The 21,338-nt window shown below is 36.8% G+C and overlaps 1 protein-coding gene across 1 annotated transcript in view; it reads right to left on the bottom strand.

The window, feature by feature from the left end:
• Window positions 1-1,809: 1,809 nt before the first annotated feature.
• phf2 (PHD finger protein 2) overlaps window positions 1,810-21,338 on the bottom strand; it is a 53,858-nt gene continuing 34,329 nt past the window's right edge. The window contains exons 10-22 of the mRNA XM_046875045.1: window positions 18,986-19,077; window positions 18,802-18,891; window positions 18,329-18,676; window positions 18,108-18,224; window positions 17,201-17,316; window positions 16,723-16,901; window positions 16,455-16,528; window positions 10,414-10,580; window positions 7,369-7,664; window positions 5,987-6,082; window positions 5,763-5,872; window positions 4,438-4,729; window positions 1,810-4,179 (exon numbers count right to left, since the gene is read on the bottom strand). Coding sequence (XP_046731001.1) covers window positions 4,091-4,179; window positions 4,438-4,729; window positions 5,763-5,872; window positions 5,987-6,082; window positions 7,369-7,664; window positions 10,414-10,580; window positions 16,455-16,528; window positions 16,723-16,901; window positions 17,201-17,316; window positions 18,108-18,224; window positions 18,329-18,676; window positions 18,802-18,891; window positions 18,986-19,077 — 2,066 coding nt within the window. The 3' untranslated portion in view covers window positions 1,810-4,090. The remainder of the gene's footprint in view (window positions 4,180-4,437; window positions 4,730-5,762; window positions 5,873-5,986; window positions 6,083-7,368; window positions 7,665-10,413; window positions 10,581-16,454; window positions 16,529-16,722; window positions 16,902-17,200; window positions 17,317-18,107; window positions 18,225-18,328; window positions 18,677-18,801; window positions 18,892-18,985; window positions 19,078-21,338) is intronic.

The following is a 21,338-nucleotide window of genomic DNA, read 5'->3' as shown; positions in this document are numbered from 1 at the left end:
AAACAGTATAAAGGCTTGATGTGAAGGCCATAAACAGCATTAATACTTGGTTGCAGGGTTTGAACATGGATTTCTGCTGGGAGACGTGGCAGATGTTGATGTCTGGTTTGGGCGTTTTCATGTTCACAGTGTAACGTCGTCGAACAATAACAAATATGGACTCAAAGGCCGTTTATCCCAAATTATTTTGAAATTGATGTCATGCTTTTAAGATTTATGTGAGAGTGGTTGGAATGGTGGAGACTGACAAGAAGTAAATTGAGGGAAAACAGCTCAACAGGCCTTGTTTTTTACAATGATCTTTTGCTTGTGGAGATATTCACCATATTTAGACTCCACATTTTTTAACAATTGGACAATATATGCACTACTATTTAGTAAAATATCTTACCCCCGTTAGCTCTATATTACCTGTAGATTTGCAGTACATGGAATATTAATTCATTGGAATTATGTACATTTAAAAACTATTTAGAATGCAGCCTCTAATTTCACTTAGACGATTAATTCATCCTTCTCTCTTGATTGAAAGCCCATCTTTTTAAACTCTCTATTGCCACCTTCTGGTAGATTAAAACAAACGAACAAACATTTCAAATCCTTACGCAATTCTTTACAACTTAAAAAATTGAGAAACAAATACAAACCTTTAATGACTGCAAATTGGTATTAATGCAGATTAGGCTGTAAGAGATAAGTGTAAGTCAAATTTAGTGCTATAATAATCTGTATTTACAGTACCTTTACAGAGTCTAACGTGAACCAGTGTTTGTTTAACAGAGCCCGACATTTTAGCATTGGCCCACCACAGGCTCCAACTAAAGCTAATGGACTTTTAACGGTGTTGACCTTGGCATGAATGTAATATTCACTGACTGTCTCTCTCTCTCTATCACACACACACACACACACACACGCACACACACACACACACACACACACAAACACATACTTAGACTCCCAGCGGCCCCCACAGTAAAATCTGGAAGTGGCTATATTAGAGAAAGACGTTCCTCTAGGCCGTGGAGGTCTGAGAATGAGAACATTAAAGCAAATTACTCAGCATGCTGCGGAATAACGAAACACAATCTTGACGCTGTTAATAGAAAATACAGCAGTACATGTAATCAAATATTTCACTATGAACACATTACTTGCACTAAAAGACTCCTTTGTGTTACAGTAGCCCTGTGTATCCTGGCTGACCCCTAAAAAAGGCTCTTTTTCAGAGTTTGTGTGTGTCTGTGTTTCATAAGTAAGAACTGCGGGACATGCTGTTATGCTAATGCAGGTCGTTTGCCATCCTGAAGCATTTTATTTTTCTTACGCCACAGTATTTTTTTCCCAGTTATAAAATTTTTTTATTCATTAATCAAATCAGACTTAATTATAAAAAAAACCATTTATGGTTATTCACTTGCATTCAGTAGCTATAAACATTCAATCCATTAACAGCCTCTCGTTTCCTCTCACCCTTTAGTAAAAATATGAAGTGTTTGTAGAGAAAAAGTATTTGGAAGGTCGGCCATAAACATCCCCGTGAATTGAATTGATAACATTAGAATGAGCAGGTTACAGCTGGCGTAGTCAGTGGCATGTTGTTATGGAAAATGAATCAACACTTTCTAAATGATCGGATTCAAGAGTTTAGAAGAACTCTGTTATAGTAATCCTTATGTCGTCCTATGAGTGCTTTAGAAAAAAAGCTGAAATATCTCAAATCATTTAGAGAAAAAAGAATTACCATTTGCAGCAAAGAAAAAAAACTACAAAAAAATTGATGAAGTATCACATCACCACAATAAGAGGTATCATTCACTGCCCTGGTACAGTGGATGTGTTTAATTGGTTTGAACATATAAAAATAAACCACAACAAAGCAACACACATTTTTGTACAAATAAAACCTGAAATAGTTCCATTGACAAAGATCGATCCGAGTGCTTTTCACTCCAGAAAAGGTGGATACAAGATTTACATTGATAACTAAAACACTGCAATTGATCAGCAAACCTTGTTGAGAATGTACATATTCTGTTATCAAAATAAAGTTCATGGCATAAGGTTTTTAAAAGAGCTGCATGATGATGACGACAATGACGATGATAATAATAGTAATAATAAAATAATTATAGTTATAAAATGTAACAATTCAAACAAAATGACCTGTTTCAGGTGACAAAATGAAAATAAAAGGCAATAATGAGTTTTGTGGAACTCAACAAGGCATTATAATGATAAGTTTTCTATGGGGCTTTCACACTGATAAAATATTTAAAACAAAATCTCATAAGAATTATACAAGTATAAAAGGCTACAAACATTAATAAATTACATCACCGACACAGACAACACTTCACAAGGTGCTAGTAAAAGAACTTTGACTCCCAGTAAGGGCAGTTGAACCCAAAACATGAGGCTGGTTGTAGAAACTCTCATTTTGACTTGACATTTCCCCCCTTGAAGATGTGTAAATGATTCAATACAATACATGTAGATTTGTTTATGTAAGGCCATATGAGATGGTATGCTATACTGATGCTTTTGTTCTCCAGGCAACACCGTTGTCTAACAAAAAAAAAAAGGACAAAATAAGATGGTTAAAATAAAAAAAAAGCTCAGCTATTGTGTATCTAGCAAAAAAAAATAAAAATAAAATAGAAAGAAATTACTATTTCTATATATTTATTATATATTTTTCTTGTTTACACTTTGCAAAAAACTAGTAAAAATGTATAATGAAGTATTAAGGAAAAAGGATACAAAACGTATTCATTTAAAAAGCTATATACAGGCTACATTCTACATACTGTACTGTGAAGCAATATAAATGCATATTTCAGTCTAGGGTTAATGGGTGCTGCCTGCGAGACCAACAAAGAAGAGAAAGTATCCCTACCGTAGTGATGCACATCAATGTGGATGAGGCTTATCAGAGCTCAAGGTCCCATCTACTTAGTGTTTTTGTTTTATTTATTAGAATAAGAATTAAAAAAATTTAAAAAAAGCTACATTTTCTATTATTAAAGCAACATGAAGCTCAGTTCATACAAAAGTCACAGGGACTAGCAATGTAAAATTGGCGAGAAAGAATTTGCAAGTGTTGCTAGCAGTTATCAGTATGACCTGTATGATTAGTGTGATGGACATAATGCTTAGAAATCTTATAATGTAAGAAACAAGTTTAAATAATGGGCCTGATGTGCATGTACTGAATTATCAGGAAGGTTTTTTTTTTTTCATTTGATGATTTCAGTTCCATGAAACTAAATTTGGCTATGAAAAAAGTGATCAGTCCATGGTTCACAGTAGCAGTTATTATAAAAAAAAAAAGAAAAAAAAAAAAGACCTTTAAATCACAATATCACGGTTTTGTGCTTTGTTGATGTCTTTAAGTGCCTTTTGGCGTTCCTCTAACTATCTATGACGTACAATTATATTAGGTCAATAAATATTATTAGTGATAGTGCTCTGCAAACAAAAATAACTCATTCTGAAATATACTTTTACCACACGAAAATAGAAAACGTGGTGAGATGGACTCGTATGGGGCAGTAAAAATGAAAGGAAAAAAAAAAAAAAGAAAGAAAACGTGTTCAGCAATGCTTATTCAGCATCAAAAGACAATGATAAGCCACATCCAAAGAGTAGAAATGAATTCCTGGATTTGAACCCCTGTCCCAGCTCTCTCTACCGATGCATGCATGCAACTGGATACATGCGAGGGATACTTTCTTAATCTTGGAATGACTGCTATTTATTATTTTATAATATCTTAGCAACCCCTGATAAACTGACAGCTGTAGTAAAACAAGACAAATTCTTCTTACAAAATATTAATAGCAGGTATTCTGTACATTTTTTAATATCTGAAAGTTATAAAGTATAAGTCGAAGCAAAAACCTATTCTGACCTAAGCTCTTCTTAGAAATCGAAAAAGTTGCGTGACTCGCACACCCCCCTTCCGTCTTTCTGTTCTTGTCCACAGTTTGGGGGAGGGGAGATAGAGAGAGGGGGGGATCGGATTAGCTAGTCCATTGTGTCCATAAGAACATCAGGAGAAAATGTCAAATCCCCTCCACTGTTCCTGTTACAGAAGGAGCTTCCCGTTCCGATGGATCTTTAAAATTTTTCCAAGTCTTTGTTTGGCTGTGGCCATGCCTTTCTTTAGCCGCTTGGCTGGGAAAGAAACAGAGCAATGTTAAAAAGTACCTGTAAGTCAGGAATTGTGTTCAATTACCATTGAAATCTCTTCAGGCCTAAAAATGTTGCCAGATTGCAACATTAATAATGTAAAGAAAACACAATCATAATGCTGATCTTTAGTATTTGTCCTTATATGCAATCAAGAAAAACATAAAAATTTTCTTGCTGAAGTTTTATTTGAAGTTGTCTTTAAGTGAAGCAGAAAAATTGCACTCTTATATTTACATTTACCTTTGGCATCTGTCGAGTTGGCACGTTCCACTTTTGCTGGCTGTGCTGAGGCATTGTTTGGAGATGAAGTGGAGGGACGTCTCTGATTGAGGAAGACTCCTGGAGCCATGGGCTGTGAGCCACCGGCTATCTTGACTGTTCCGCTGCCATACTCCTGTTCAGCCGCGTTGCCCTCTGAGTCCATGGTCGCCTCTGGAGAACTGCAGTCCTGAGATAGTTTCTGAGGCTCCTCTACAACCACCGGCTTCTTTTTGATGTTCTTCTTTTTTTTCTTGATCTTCTGCTGCTCTTCCTGTAACAAGAACACATTAAAAAACATATCAAAAAGAAGCAACACACAGAGGAGAATGAGTGGCCCCTGATGAGCCTCGGTGCTTTCAAAGCTTTTCCCACCTTAGAGGTTTCCTTGACACTCATTCCTGAGTCTATGGAGGACTATAAAGAAAGTTTATATTGTAAAAAGAATACAAGAAAAACTCTATTCTATTGTACAGTGTGTTAAGATAAAGCCAGTAGCTGACTTAGTTTAAAAAAAAAAAAAAAAGGATTGTTTTTGATTACAGTAAAGCAGAAGAATGAGAATCCATGATCATTTAGTTAAGGCTGGCCAATAGTATAAAACCAAAAGGGGACCTTGGGTAATCTAGGTCTTTGGAAAAGGCCTGTAAATTTCTGGGAACTGAGAAATACGTCTGTATTATACAGGTATGTATATAATCCCTACAAAGACTTCAAGAGCGGTGTCATTTTACTTTTTAAAAAAATCTATAAATGCGAACAGTAAATAATCAGGATCAGAATGTTCTTTTCCATGGTTATGTAGATGGAAACACTCAAGATATATAAAGGGCCTTACACATCTCATTAACCAGCACTTAATAGAGGTAAAAATAAAGTAAACCAATCGTGTTTACTGTGTGTCGTCTTGTAAGGAAAAAACTCACTATTCCTAAAGGAGATATGGGGAGCATGAGTAACAGCGTAACCATTTGCAGGCCATGATTTCTGCAAGAATTCACAGACCACTACATCAGATTATGTCTACATCAGATTATGAAAATTATGTCAAAAACCAGAAGCAGCTACCTTCTTTACTGTTTCTATTTAAGTACATTTAGTAAGAGCTGTTAAATATAAGTTAGATCTAGATCATTAATTTGCTCTCAATAAAGAAATGTGTTCAAGATTGGTGATTTATCCTCTCCGATGTTTACACTGCACTATTAGTTATTATTTTCTTAGCTGTACATAATGAAGAGCTATCCTCCTCATTACACTACACACACATTTTGTGAAGACAAAAATTGCAAGTGGAAGTTATTAACCTGATGAGAGAGTTTGGCAGCGGCGGCGGCCAAACCAGTCTCAATAGACGCGACCCTCGCCCCTTCACGTGTCGGTCTTTCCTGTCGTGGTACAGAGGGCCCAACGCGTGCTGTAAAACACACAAGGGACAAATTTAACATTTACACATCTCATACCAGAAACATCCTATACTTTCAAAAAAGCCTGAGGGGAATATTTTGGACAGGCATGATATAAACCATACCTGTTGGACTGTATGGTGTGTCATCTGAGCTTTTCCTCTTCTTTGACCGTGATTTGAAAATTGGGCTGTCCTCTTCAGACTCCAGAGAAGGGTAAACTGAAGCAAACACAATTCAGTAGATTTCAATACTCATCAAAATAAAATTGAACCACAGTATAAAAAAAAAATAATAATAAATTGTGTGTGTGTGTGTGTGTGTGTGTGTGTGTGTGTGTGTGTGTCTGTGTGTGTGTGTGAAAATTCGAATGTACATTTAATAAACTCCGGTACTCAAGATTTACCAAAGAAATAGTTGCTTAGCATGAGACAGATGCAAGGCAGCTGCCTAATGTACCTAGTCTCTTTGAACTCCTGCATGAAAAAACACTTAATTTTCAATAATTATCAAGGCTGAAAAAAATCTGTTTACAGTAGAGAAAAATGCCAGTGTGCTTGATAAAATGTTCCCTAGTGTGATCTAGATTGCAAATATGTGTGCTTGTAATGACTAATTAGGGTATCAGATCAAAAAGCATTTAAAACAACAGTTTAGAACGATGGCTAATGGATTATTAACGGGGCTTTTAATGGTCTTGCTGTTTTTGGAAAGGGTTCACAGGAAGCACCCAGCTGAATAAGTAGTTTGTTGGAATTGAACTCAAAGACAAGATTTGGAGATCCTTCCATGCGGAATAAACAAAACTCCTGTCACTTGGCTCTAATGAGAACCTCCCGAATCTAAATTAAAAACGCAACTGAAATTGTAAATGACTCTGTTTCTCTTGGTTCTGCAGGAGGGATCTTTATTTCAAGCACCGCAGAGACATAAATACAACTTTACCTTTAGAGTTATAATATACTTTGAGATATTAAGTAAGAAAATACTGTTAATGTTTATGTCACATTAAACATATTTACTTGCCACTTTTATTGAACCCAATAAACAATGGTCTTGATATGCCGTTTTGCTTCAGATTGGTATTTCTCCCATTTGGAAGGCAACATAAAGACATCTGTTATTTCAGCCAGCTTTAAAGTATGAAATGTAGAATACTAAGTATATTTTTTGTTACAGTTTTACCCAGTGACAAAAGATATGTGTAATCCATCTTTTTTTTTTCCATGTTTTTGATTTTGATTTTGACTTTGACAGCTTGGTTGGGGTCACAGTGGATCCAGACCTTATCTCAGAAGCATTAGAAAAGTGAGGTGGGAACATGTTCTGAATGAATACCTCACCTCCCTACTGGCATTTTAGGAGGTGGCAGACTCAAAGAAATGGAATTTAAACATGTGTCAGATATACCTTGAAAATGAATTAGCACAGAAGTTGGGTCAGTACATGCAGTCGTTGAAAATCAGCACACTCATAAATGCTGCTGAAAACGTATGTCAAATCTTACCATAGTCTGAGTCCTTGAAGCAGGCATCCAAGTGGTCCTGGTCATCGTCATCATCAAACATGTCGCCACTGTCCACACTGCTGCTTTTGCGTGGTTTTTTGGGAGGTCGTTTGGCTGAGGGACGCTTGCTGTTGCTGGCTGCTGCAGGTTTTTTGCCAGTCGTCCCACTGTGAGAGTTGCTTTTGGCCTGGCTGTTGTTCCAGGCTGGCTGCAGGCAGGTGTCCGAGGACTGCAGGTTAGCCATAGACAACATGCCCTGGATGGCCTCCTGTGTACTTGGGGATGCAGGTGGCTGACTATAAGTTCATCAACATACAACACAAATAAGAAAACATAATTACATTATTCTTAAGTTGATCTTGTAATTATTAAGAGTTCTAGATTCTAAGTGGAGAGAGAGGAGTCAGAAGAGCATAAAAAGAACCATAAGCTAGACAGTAAAGTAAGAAAAAAGTACAGTACACCTTTTACTTCTAATTTAGCAGTAAGATTTTAAAAGCTTTACAAGTTATAACAAGGAAGGAAAATCAAGCAGAGAAACACTCACAGAGAAAGAATCATATACGATTAGGATTGATGGTGTGGCTTGGGACACTGACAACAGTTTAGCTAAACTCGCTGAGAAAAGCTTTTCCACTACAGGCAGTGTGTGTATGTGGTGCTGCTGAATTAAATTTTGTTTTGTCATAAAAAAAAAATCTTTAACTGTTTGGAAAAAAAAAGAAAGCTTTTTTTTTTTTTTTTTTTTTTTTACATGGAAAAAGTGGAGACTGGGAAAAGAGCTAGGACTGATGGGATAGGTCAGAGCATTGACAGACAAGTCCAGAAATAGCCAGCTAAAAATGCATAAAGACTCAAAGCCGAGGGTGTGTCTGCTTGAGCGGCATAAAAGTAAAAAGTTTGGATTCAAGTCACTGCAATGGCAAACTCCTATGTTTCAAATATCATCTATTTACTACAATCTCATTATACTTGCACATACAGGAAGCCTTTAGAGTTCCTTGCGTTTACCCTAAACCTTTTTAATTAGAAGGCCAAATAGCTCGCTGACTACTACTGGGTACTAATGTACAAAAAAAAAAAAGCTTACTATAGTTCTTTTAAACTAAGTGGTTACACACCCAGGTGAAATTACACGTATATAACAGACTACTTGGCTTCACAAATTAGTAACATAAAAGCACACACTTGGCATAATATTTTGAAGTCTTTAATTGAAACACCACTAAGCCAGTTGTTCATTCAAATTATTGGATCCAGGTGTTTTTATCCTTGTGCAGGACATAAAATAATGCTTCCATCTGCCTCCAGCCGGTGGAAACAAGCAGAAAAATACAAATTTCTCCTGTCCAGATTACCACCTATTAAGTCATTAAGCAGTGAGCTGAAACAATGAGGGAAAAAGTGCTTGTTTAATGTGGTTGAAATTGAGCGCAGTCATTTCCTCTACACAATCTGCAGTCATACAGTTCAAGAAAAAAATAATTTGAGAAATTAACATATTTCAGCAATGTTTTCTTTCTCCTTTGCTTAGCTTTCTGCCAATTTGCAGATTTCAGCCCAGTTGAAATAGACCATCAAAAACGGTTCAAAACAACAAGCAGTAAAATGAAGAAGAATGGCCCCAAGCATTCACTGCATTCTGACAAATTAATAGTGGAGTAATATCAAACAAATAGTGGTTATACATGTAAACTGCTGACAAAGTGGTAACTATACATACATACCAATCAGCCATAACATTAAAACTACCTACCCTATTATTTAGTAGGTCCCCGTTGTGCCACCAAAAAAGCTCTGATCTTTTGAGGCAATCACCCTGCCAGACCTCTGAAGGTGTGCTATAGTATCTGGCACCAAGCATTAGCAGCCTTTAAGTTTTTAAGTTTTGATGCAAGTCCACCGTCAATAAGACAAAAACATCTTACAGATGCAAGAGTGGATTGAGATATGGGGGAATTTGGAGCCAGATATTCATATATTATGTTTATAATGTAACTGTTCCTTTACCAATGTATTTGCTGTATGGCATGTAATAATTATATCGGGTTTAAATTAGATTTACATTCAAACATTATATGTACATTTGTTAATTACATTTAATATTGCTAAACTAACTCTGTCCAGTTCACCTAAATTCTTTATTTTGACCAAATAACTCACTATAAAAGAGAGCGTATTTAAAACAAAACGTTTTACAACGGTGTGTTCAAGAGTCACTTGCAGAAGGGAACGAATGGTCGGACAGAATGAGCAGGTAACGAGTGATTGTCCACACCTGTGTGTAAATGCCAGTCTACGTGTGTGTCTGTCTTTCCTCAGTAGGCTGTCAATGACCCAGGAGAGAAGGAGTGATGTGGAGCTGAGTTAAACGTAGCAGACTGAGCACAAACTTCTGTTGGATTACCCACATTAAAAACCTTTTTTGTTGTTGTTGTTGAAAATAAATAAATAAATAAATAAATATATATATATATATATATATATATATATATATATATAAAGCTCAGACATTTAATGTCTCCCTATTCCTTTCCAACACAATGTGGGTATAATTTTGAGGTTATGTTTTAACAACGTTTTTTTATTATTACACATTTAAACTGAAGAACTGCTATTTCTACAGTTTATGTAAAAGGTTAAAAAAAAAAAACAGGTTCTACTAACCATAAAAGCAGAAAACACTTGTTTTGCTTGTGCATAAAAAAAACCTTGATTAGAGTAGGCATTGTCTCCTATATACAGTAATCCCCTGCTTTACTGCTTTATGGAGTTTTATGTAGAAATTATAAAATGTATTAATAAAAATATAATTATAAATAAAGTAAAATGTTAATACAGTAAAGCACTGTATACATAAAATAGCATTTTTGGGGTGGCATCCGTTTATCATGGTTTTTCTTTTATCACAGGCGGTTTTGGAACGTAACTAAACAGGGGATTACTGTATACCAACCTCAAAAGGCGCTGTTTTACAAGGCAGATTATTTTTAATTTTGCAGATTAGAAAAGTTATTTCTTGTAAATTAGATGAGGATGGTTTACCTGTTATTGTAGTCAATGCCACCCACTTGCTTGCTGGCCTGCAGGAGGTCTAAGATCCCTGCTGCGCTGCCTCCTTTCTTTTTGCAAGTCTTGGAGTTACGGCCTTTGACTTCTGGCTTGGCCTCTGTGTCTATGTGAAGTGACTCCTCATCTGAAGAGTCTGCACTCTGAATAAAAAGAGGCAATATAATATAAACACGAACACTAAGGTATTGGAGTTTAGGTATTGGTATTAGGTATTAAAGTATTGGGAGGTCATATTTTATTTATATATTTATATATTTATATATATATATATATATATATATATATATATATATATATATATATATATAAAATAGTAAAATAAGTATTTGAACACCCTGCTATTTTGCAAGTTCTCCCACTTAGAAATCATGGAGGGGTCTGAAATTGTCATCGTAGGTGCATGTCCACTGTGAGAGACATAATCTAAAAAAAAATTCAGAAATCACAATATATGATTTTTAAACTATTTATTTGTATGATACAGCTGCAAATAAGTATTTGAACACCTGTCTATCAGCTAGAATTCTGACCCTCAAACACCTGTTAGTCTGCCTTTAAAATGTCCACCTCCACTACATTTATCTTAAATTAGATGCACCTGTTTGAGGTCGTTAGCTGCATAAAGACACCTGTCCACCCCATACAATCAGTAAGAATCCAACTACTAACATGGCCAAGACCAAAGAGCTGTCCAAAGACACTAGAGACAAAATTGTACACCTCCACAAGGCTGGAAAAGGCTACGGGGAAATTGCCAAGCAGCTTGTTGAAAAAAGGTCCACTGTTGAAGCAATCATTAGAAAATGGAAGAAGCTAAACATGACTGTCAATCTCCCTCGGACTGGGGCTCCATGCAAGATCTCACCTCGTGGGGTCTCAATGATCCTAAGGAAGGTAAGAAATCAGCCCAGAACTACACGGGAGGAGCTGGTCAATGACCTGAAAAGAGCTGGGACCACCGTTTCCAAGGTTACTGTTGGTAATACACTAAGACGTCATGGTTTGAAATCATGCATGGCACGGAAGGTTCCTCTGCTTAAACCAGCACATGTCCAGGCACGTCTTAAGTTTGCCAATGACCATTTGGATGATCCAGAAGAAAGTCATGTGGTCAGATGAGACCAAAATAGAACTTTTGGGTCATAATTCCACTAAACGTGTTTGGAGGAAGAAGAAGGATGAGTACCATCCCAAGAACACCATCCCTACTGTAAAGCATGGAGATGGTAGCATCATGCTTTGGGGGTGTTTTTTTCTGCACATGGGACAGGGCGACTGCACTGTATTAAGGAGAGGATGACCGGGGCCATGTATTGCGAGATTTTGGGGAACAACCTCCTTCCCTCAGTTAGAGCATTGAAGATGGGTCGAGGCTGGGTCTTCCAACATGACAATGACCTGAAGCACACAGCTGGGATAACCAAGGAGTGGCTCTGTAAGAAGCATATCAAGGTTCTGGCGTGGCCTAGCCAGTCTCCAGACCTAAACCCAATAGAGAATCTTTGGAGGGAGCTCAAACTCCGTGTTTCTCAGCGACAGGCCAGAAACCTGACTGATCTTGAGAAGATCTGTGTGGAGGAGTGGGCCAAAATCCCTGGATTTTTTTTTTAGATTATGTCTCTCACAGTGGACATGCACCTACGATGACAATTTCAGACCCCTCCATGATTTCTAAGTGGGAGAACTTGCAAAATAGCAGGGTGTTCAAATACTTATTTTCCTCACTGTATATATATATATATATATATATATATATATATATATATATATATATATATATATATATATATATAGACACACACACATACACACAGTGGTGTGAAAAAGTAAACTGAGTCCTGATTTTTTTTTTTTTTTTTGCGTGTTGTCACACTTCAATGTTTCAGATGATCAAATTGAGGGAAAACAAAATCCAAAACTACATGGCCCTGTGTGAAAAAGTGTTTGCCCCTAAGCCTAATAACTGATTGGGCCACCCTCAGTAGCAACAACTGCAACCAAGCAATAACTTGCAATGAGTCAGTTACAGCACTGTGGAGGAATTTTGGTCCACTCATCTCTGCAGAATTGTTGTAATTCAGCCACATTGGAGGGTTTTTTAAGCATGAACCGCCTTTTTAAGTTCATGCCACAGCATCTCAATAAGATTCAGGTCAGGACTTTGACTAGGCCACTTCAAAGTCTTCATTTTGTTTTTCTTCAGCCATTCAGAGGTAGACTTGCTGGTGTGTTTTGGAGCATTGTCCTACTGCAGAACCCAAGTTGCTTCAGCTTGAGGTCACAAACAGATGGCCGGACATTCTCCTTCAGGATTTTTTGGAAAACAGCAGAATTTATGGTTCCATTTATCACAGCAAGTCTTCCAGGTCCTGAAGCAGCAAAACCCCAGAACATCACACTACCACCACCATATTTTACCGTTGGTATGATGTTCTTTTTCTGAAATGCGCTGTTACTTTTACACCAAACATTATGGGACACACACTTTCCAAAAAGTTAAACTTTTGTCTCATCAGTCCACAGAGTATTTTCCAAAAATCTCGGTGATCATCAAGATGTTTTCTGGCAAATTGAGATGCGCCTTTATGTTATTTTTGCTAAGCAGCGATTTTCGTCTTGGAACCATTTTTCACTGGTCTCTTTCTTATGGTGGAGTCATGAACATTGACCTTAACTGAGGCAAGCGAGGTCTGCAGTTCTTTGGATGTTGTTGTGGGGTCTTTTGTGACCTCTCGGATGAGTCGTCGCTGTGCTCTTGGGGTAATTTTGGTCAGCTGGCCACTCCTGGGAAGATTCTCCACTGTTCTCTACATGGTTTTGCCATTTGTGAATAATGGCTATAGAATTGGCTTTATAACATTTGCCAGAGTAAAATATCTCAATTACTTTCTTTCTCATTTGTTTCTGAATTTCTTTGGATCTCGGCATGATGTCTAGCTTTTGAAGATCTTTTGGTCTACTTCACTTTGTCAGGCAGGTCCTATTTAAGAGATTTCTTGATTGTGAACAGGTGTGGCAGTAACCAGGCCTGGGTATGGCTAAAGAAATTTAACTCAGGTGTGATAAACCAGTTTTAACAGGGGGGTAAACACTTTTTCACACAGGGCCATGTAGTTTTGGATTTTGTTTTTCCTCAATAATAAAAACCTTAATTTAAACTGCATGTTGTGTTCACTTGTGTTATCTTTTACTAATATTTAAATTAGTTTGATGATCTGAAACATTAAAGTGTGACAAACATGCAAAAAAATAAATAAATCAGGAACGGGGCAAACACCTTTTCACACCACTGTACACACACACACACACAAGTTCAGGGTTTAATACTATTTTCCAAATGTCATTGTTCTGCCAAAAGAAAAAAGGCCTAATCAGTGGAAAATATGAAATATGATTATGCAGTAGACACCAAAAGAATAATTTTTGTGGTAGTGCTTCATGTTACAACTTTTGATGTGTACTAGAGAGAGAAGAGTGAATAACCACACTCTTCATTTTTCACTCACTTTTAAAAAGAAACATCTCTTTTGTCAGTTTCAACGTTTATTAGAGGGATCAACAAAAAAAAACCTTAAAGTGACTTTCTCTATCATTGTAGCTTGTAGCTATTGTAGCTATTTTCAGTGAAATCATTTTCAAAAATGCATGTGGCTGTATAAAACTATAACAAAGGAATCACAAAAATGGGCAGTTGTTTTCACATATGTCTGTCAGCTCTGCTACAGTATTCTTTCAAGTACTTGGTTCGGTCTTTGCTGGATCAGCCGCCAGACCACGGTCCACCATTTGACAACAGTTGATTACAGCATATTTATAGGTTCTGAACATCTGACATTCTCTCGGCCCTGACAGGATGTTTGGTAGAGCTGTCAAGCAGTGCTTTTTAAAAACATACAAGCATTTAATGTAACCTTCTGATAAAGAAACAATCTTGTGTTGCTCCAGTAAAAAAAAAAAAAAAAAAACATCCTGCAAATAATTACAGATACCTTGTTTTATTTTGTATTTCTTAAATTCAAATTCACATTTTACTCTAAAATACTTTTGATTAAATATCTGATCCTTTAATGCTTCTGCATTTTTTTGCTGATTATTTTTCATGCATTTCTATGTGAGCTTTTCTGCAATCATAAATACCTTAACTTAGAAAGCTTTGTGAAATCTGCAGGAAATAAGTGGAAGTTCTTTAAAAGGGGAAGCAGTTTTGGAAATGTCCTGGAATAGTTTGGAATTTGTAGTCACTGTTTTATTTAGTTGGATGATTAGTAAGTGCCAGATGAATCTGTATTGTTCTATTAGTAAACTGTTTATGCAGCTCAGTGCATCTTTTCCCTTATGAGGGGATAACACAGGCTACGGCATCATCATCATCATCATCATGACTTGTATAGTAAATCTACTGTTATAAAGAAATATTCACACATCTCCTTACTTTTCTGCAGGAAGCTGCAATTAGTAGAACCTCCACTAATTTCCTATAGATGACACAAAACATGCTTGTTAGGAATGAAGAGTATCTTATGTCAAGTAATAACTATTGCTATTGCTACATGAAAATACGTGAAGATTGATTAAAGCTGCTATCACAAACTATGAGGTTTTTTATTATTATTATTACATTGCTAGCTGTTGCTACTGTGAAAACTGTGTGAGAGGGTGTGTATTTGGATTACTGTTATGAGCAAATCCGCAATTCCAGCACCACAAATCACACCCTTAAAAAAGCCATTATCCCTCTGTGCTCCATATGCACACATGCATTTTTTTTATATAAAAAACAAAAGCTGTGATCCAAACTTGAATTGTTTGGGGCAAATTGTAGTAGTCCTAAATTAAAAAAATGTAGAAAGAAGTAAGCAAATAAGAGCTTGGGGTCACTGAAATAATATAATGTCCATTTGGGGTTGTGTGACCAAAACGTTTGGAAACCCTGGCCTAGTTTTTTATTTTACTATACATGTCATATTAATAAATATATAAATATAAAATATATATATAGTACATTTTAAAAATGTATGCAAGAGTTAACAGTAACAGCACATGTTTGTTTGCACACCTGATTCACATTCACTTTGACACTCACGTTTCAAGGCACTCTGTCTTTTTTCCAGTTGTTATTACGCTTCATAATCAGGTTAAAGTTTTCGTGTTATGTTTTTGTTTAGTTTGATTTAATTATCTTGTTTTTGTTCATTTTTTTCTGCACCTTCATCTGCTCTCCTTTCCTTCTCAATACATGGCAAAGTGTGAAGAGACATTGTTCCACTTGTTTTTTAGAGATTTAAACTGAATGCATGCCAATGTCTCTGTAATTATGCCTTATTAAGCAATCTAATAATAAGCTTAATAAATATACTACTTATTGCTAGGTTTTGTGTAGTGAATTATTGTTACCGAGTGTGAAAGAAACTTCATTTGGTTTGTCAAGGCCTTCTGGCTTTATTATGGTCTGGAACAGACATATATTAAAAAATAACTTGATTAAGTATTGAGTTAAATAAGTTAGATCTTGGAAGGTATAGATTTAAGCATTAAAAATCCATCAGTTCACTTATTGACCCCCTACAGCCTGTCACTGTCTGTATTTGTGTATGTTGTTGATTGCGTACGCTGTCCATTCACACCACAGATATTTCCTTCATCCGTCATGTGGTGACACTTTGCTCAGCCCTGTGGCTTTCTCTCTTTGAATTCCTCTGTGTGTTGGTTTAAGTTGGAACATTAAGGGGAATTACTGCAATGCCTGAACGCCCGCCCAGCGCTGGGATCTGGGTGCCAACACATATGATCTCTATTGTAGAGAGTATATTTTAAACACACCCAGAAGGAATCTATTAGTTACTTCATGAAATAATAGATGGTGATTAAGTCCCAATTTTGTAGAATTTGAAATTAATCAGCATCTTCAAGTTCATGTCATTGTCTGTTTAGAGAAAAAAGTTGCGGTTGTTGATCCTTTAATTGTCCTTGGCTTCAAGTCCTTTAAGAAGAACTATAAAGGATCCTCAACTTACCTTAATATCTGCAGACTGCATTTTTGGCTTTTTTGACGTCTGGATTGGCTCTGATGCCCGGATGTTTGACAGAACTGAAAGAGGCAAAAGGTAACCTTTAAAAATAATATAGACTAGAAACAAGTGTAAGTGATATAACTGCATCCCAAAGGCTTTATAATTCATTTCCTGAAAAATGATCATCTAAAGTACTAACAGTAAATTGTTCCATATGGAGTAAAATGCTGCTTTTTATTCTGTATAAACTTGCTATACTGGCACTACTCACAGGAAAAGTCCCTTTTAACTGGAGCCTTTTTCCTCCTGATGGGAAACTCGTCAATTTTGAGTTCGCCTTCATCTGAGACGTACTCATACTCGTCTCGTACTGGCTTGGCTTTGTCTTCTTTCACGTTCTGTAAGGAGCCAAACAAACTCGAGTTGGTCTGTGGCTTCAGTGTCTTTGTCCTGAGGGAAACATTGCGTTGTTAGAACCATCAACAGAGCATCCACAAAGGACTAAATTAACAAAATGAATCATAAAACTAACATGTGAGAGTAGAATAGTAACACTGTCATGAATATGAGGTTGAAAACATCCAAACAGCTTCAAGTGTAAAATATGCATTACATGTCTCAGTTTTTCAGATGTGGAACATTTTAAATCATGTAATTGCAGCACCTCTATAGAAATCAAAGGGGCCATCGGAAAACCGAGTATCAATAAAATAAGCTCTGTTATACAGTGTATACAATGATATACATACCCCAGCAATTTCTTGTGAGACATTGTAAAGGAAAATCTATTGTCTCTATGTCCGAGAGGCGTTTTTTCGAATTTGTGCTCTTCCTCCATTTTTAGTAGTGAATCTGGTTTGCTATTCTGCAAGAGAGAAACAGATCGTGTTAATCAGACATAATTTTGATAAAGGCTAGAGAGACAAAAATCTTAAAAGATGAATCAGAGAAGCAAATAGTGAATAATCTTTACTGTAAGATATGCAACACAGTCAAGCTTTAGATCAGTCTGTGTAGTCCGGTTGTTTCAGTGTTGAAAGTGATAAAGAATGAAAGACAGAACACATGGGGTCTGATGACCTTGGTGAACATATAGCCAAGACTCCCTCCATCTGTAAGTGCTTGGGGAGCTGCAAAGGAGCGTTTGGAAGAAATAACTTGGAGCGACTACAAACATCCCAGGGCCGTTTGGCATTGACTTTTCCATGAAACCAAAGCTTTCTAATGTCTTCCGTTCACCAGAATTAAGCTTTTCCTTCAAAAGCCCTCCCATGTCATCTAACAATAATCAAACAACATGCTTACTTTTTGCAGCAGAAATGGGAGGCATATGTAAATACTTAGTGAGGATGTCAGGGATATGACATAGTGTAAATGCATTAGGTAAAAACTCTACGCTGGGGTGAAGGGCTGCTGCCTTTGATGAGCTCCAAACAGAAAGGATGACTGAGTCACAGAATTATTTCTGGTGATTGCTTTAATCTGAGATGTGTAAATCACTTTTGGACCGGTCCCCCTTTTTGTTTTTACCACTTGGAAAGAGTTTAACACCAATTGTATTAATGTTCAAAGCCGGTTGATTTTACATTAAAGAATCATAAGGTATGCTTTGTAGGCAACAACAGGTTCAGCTCTTTCAACTAAAGGTGGTCTTACCTTATATTTCCATTTTGCTTCTGTTTTGTTCTTGTTAGGTTCTCGCATCTCAAACTTCTCCACACTGTTCTGCTTATTTGTCTCCTTTTCCATGAAGCTCATCACACTCTTTGGAGCCTGGAAAATCAAAGGTATTAGGAAATGACTAAAAGAAGTTCTCACATTTTAAACATTTTGAGAAATGTTACTCAAATCTGGCTGATTCTGTGAGACAGATTTACTTTTTTAGGCTGGTCCATCTTGCTGAGGATGTCCTTTGCATGGGACTCAAGAGCTGCCAGGCTGGATGGTTTTTTCTCTGGCAGGCCACTTTCTTTAACTTTTTTCACTTTCTTCTTGCCGCCTTCTTTCACTTTAGGGACTTTGGGAGGCTTTGGGGCCTTGGGCATCTTGGGTGGTTTCGGTGGTTTTGGAGGTTTGGTGGCTTTTTTCCTGGCTGGTTTGTCTCGAGGTGGAGTGGACAAATGGGATGGAGACATCGGCTCTTCTGGTTCTGAAGGGGCTGACGGGGGTTCTTCTGCTGGAGGCTTGGAGTTGCTCAACTCACTCTTTATGGCTTTAGTTGCATTCTGCATGACAAGAGATACCATTATCGGTTATCATTTCTGGTTGCAATACTAAGAGAAAAAATTAAGCTTAACATGTATACAACATTTACTGTAATTCTTAGAAATAGAAACCAAAGCTTTCCTACCTCAGCAATCCGAATCTCTTTGGCAAGGTCTTTAATAAGCTGTGTAGGTTTCATGTTTTCAGGAAGCTCATCTTCATGTTCAAGAAGGGCCTTTAGTAAGGACAAAAATCATTAAAGAACTTATTCAAACACATTTAAAGCTTAGACAGATCAATAATTAAATAAAAAAAAAGTCAATACCTACCTGTTTTTTAGTCCATGATCTAAAAGCTCCATTGATAATTTTGGCACCGTGTACAAGGTAAGCTGCTGGTTGTTTATTTGCCTTATGTAAACCTTCAAGGTAAACAAAAGGCATACAACTTAATTATCCTTTTTGCCATGCATTACTGAAACAAATTGTATAGGTTAAGTAGGTGTGATATTAAATTTCTAACATACAATCTCATGGGTCTACACTTAAATTAATATGTATATTAAGCATTCATGTTTCTAGGTACATAATCCTAATCATTGTCTATTTACTTTTGGGTTGCTGTTTGATTACCAATTTATCTGAACTGTTCTTTCATCGTTAACTAAATTAAAAAAAAAATCGCCAACAGAAATAAAATTAGGCAATTAGTAGAAAACTGATTTGATTGACAACAATCAAAAATGCGTGCTGTGACCCAATTGATGGCAATATCTACATATACTGTATTTTGTCACTCATTTCATCCATAATTAGAGACAGGGTGTGTGCAAATGTATGTGTGCTCTACATTTTGTTAGAGTAGCTACCATGTAAATAATCAAGGCCAGTGCAGTGGTGCTCGATTTGAAAAGAATATTAGAAAAAAAGAAGAAAAAAACAAGACCTTAGTGATATATCTAATCTGCTTATGAAAACTGAAAGCCAGAAGTGTAATTTTATATCAAAATATAAAGAAATTAGAGCAATTTCTCAATGTTTAATGCCTCTGTGTTTTCACTGTACATCTTCACAGTTTTAAGAACTACACTTGACATTCTCATTATAAAATAGCACATGGGGATGAGTCCTTTGACACTGCTAAGTAATTCGGAACTACGTCCAACTTTAAAGAAATTGGTCTCTCTCTGTCAAAAGGCAGGGGGATATTATATCAGAAATAAAAATAGAGTCTACTGGCAACTGCAGCCATTACTGTCCAATAACAATGACCATTCATACATCAAACTGATTGCTCCAATCTGCCTGGGCCTGAAACAGTTGCGTGCCTTTTTCTAAACACACACTTCGACATTGATTACATTGGACTGGCTACATGGCCATTACAGGAAACATGCTGCTCACTGCATTAAAATTAACAACATGAACATAAAGTGAAGGCTGAAAAAAGTGGACAGAGGGGAGCACTGGGTCTGGCAATGAGCCAAGAGGCCTGTTGGAGGAATGAGTCACACACACTAACACAGACACACCTGAATCACACATGGAGCTCAAAAAGATGACCCTGAAAAATGACTCCCTTTCCCGAGTATCTGAACACTAGATAGCTCTGGGAGCAAGTGTTGTCGTCAAACCGTCCAGCTGTGCGTGTACTACTGAGATCTGGCAAAATTAAGAAACGTGAGCGCACTGAAGAAAATGGTGGAAAGATAAATAGAGAGCAGAAGGCCAGCTGAGAAGAGTTTAAAACTGGGTTGTAATGGAGCAAGTGATTCTGCCTTTTGAAGCTAATCATCTGTGAACTCCATGATGCACTGATCTAACAACTGCAATAATATTCTTTGCTGTATGAGCTTTCCTCATCTGCTCAGCAGGCCTCAGCTGGAAACAGGAGGATCCATTATGACCCAACTCCTTTTGTAACTTTGTTTGCCCTCGATTTGTTCTTTTAGATTTTAACCAAATATTTTACAGTTGTAATGAAATGTTAAAAATGGTAAATAATCATAAATTGCTTTATGCTACTAGGAAATCAATAACTAGACTTGCTCTGAGGTTTTGGTGCCTTAAAATAGTGAAGAAGTTTTGTTCCTCAATTTTACCTGTCTTTGAAAGCAAAACGATATAAATTTTTGGAATTTCGCCAAATGTCTATAAATGTATAACCTAAATGATAATCTGTCAAGCTCTTTGATTGTATAGTATTATAAAGTTTTGGATATGGTTCAATTATTCCTGGCTCTGAGGGTATAATTAAATGCTGCCACTTCCTCAGTATTGCAGAAGTGTAATGAAAAAAAAATAATAACTTTAACGTACCCATGAGAGTGACAGTCACAGTTACCGAGTACAGTGAAACCCCGTTGTACGAGCAACCTATAGTACGAGCAAATGGAGATACGAGCAAACTCGCTCGCAAACGTTTACCCTGTTTCACGAGCAAATTTTGAAGGCACGAGCAAACCCACGCTGCCGATTCCCTGTTTTCCGCGGAGGGTCGCATCAGTCGCTTAGTTGATGACATATCACTCAGTCGCTCTCATTGTTCAGTGCAACAAAAACGTAACTGTGGCAGTGTGTGTGTGTGTGTGTGTGTGTGTGTGTTTGTGTGTGTGTGTGCGTGCCAGAGACGTTCTGCGTGGGGCACTAAGTAGACCGACACAAAAAAAAACAAATAAAAGTG

This window comes from Silurus meridionalis, chromosome 19 (assembly GCF_014805685.1).
Source record: "Silurus meridionalis isolate SWU-2019-XX chromosome 19, ASM1480568v1, whole genome shotgun sequence".
Lineage (NCBI taxonomy): Eukaryota > Metazoa > Chordata > Actinopteri > Siluriformes > Siluridae > Silurus > Silurus meridionalis.
Note: the sequence above shows the minus strand (reverse complement) of the source record. Positions and strands in the feature narration are given on the sequence as shown.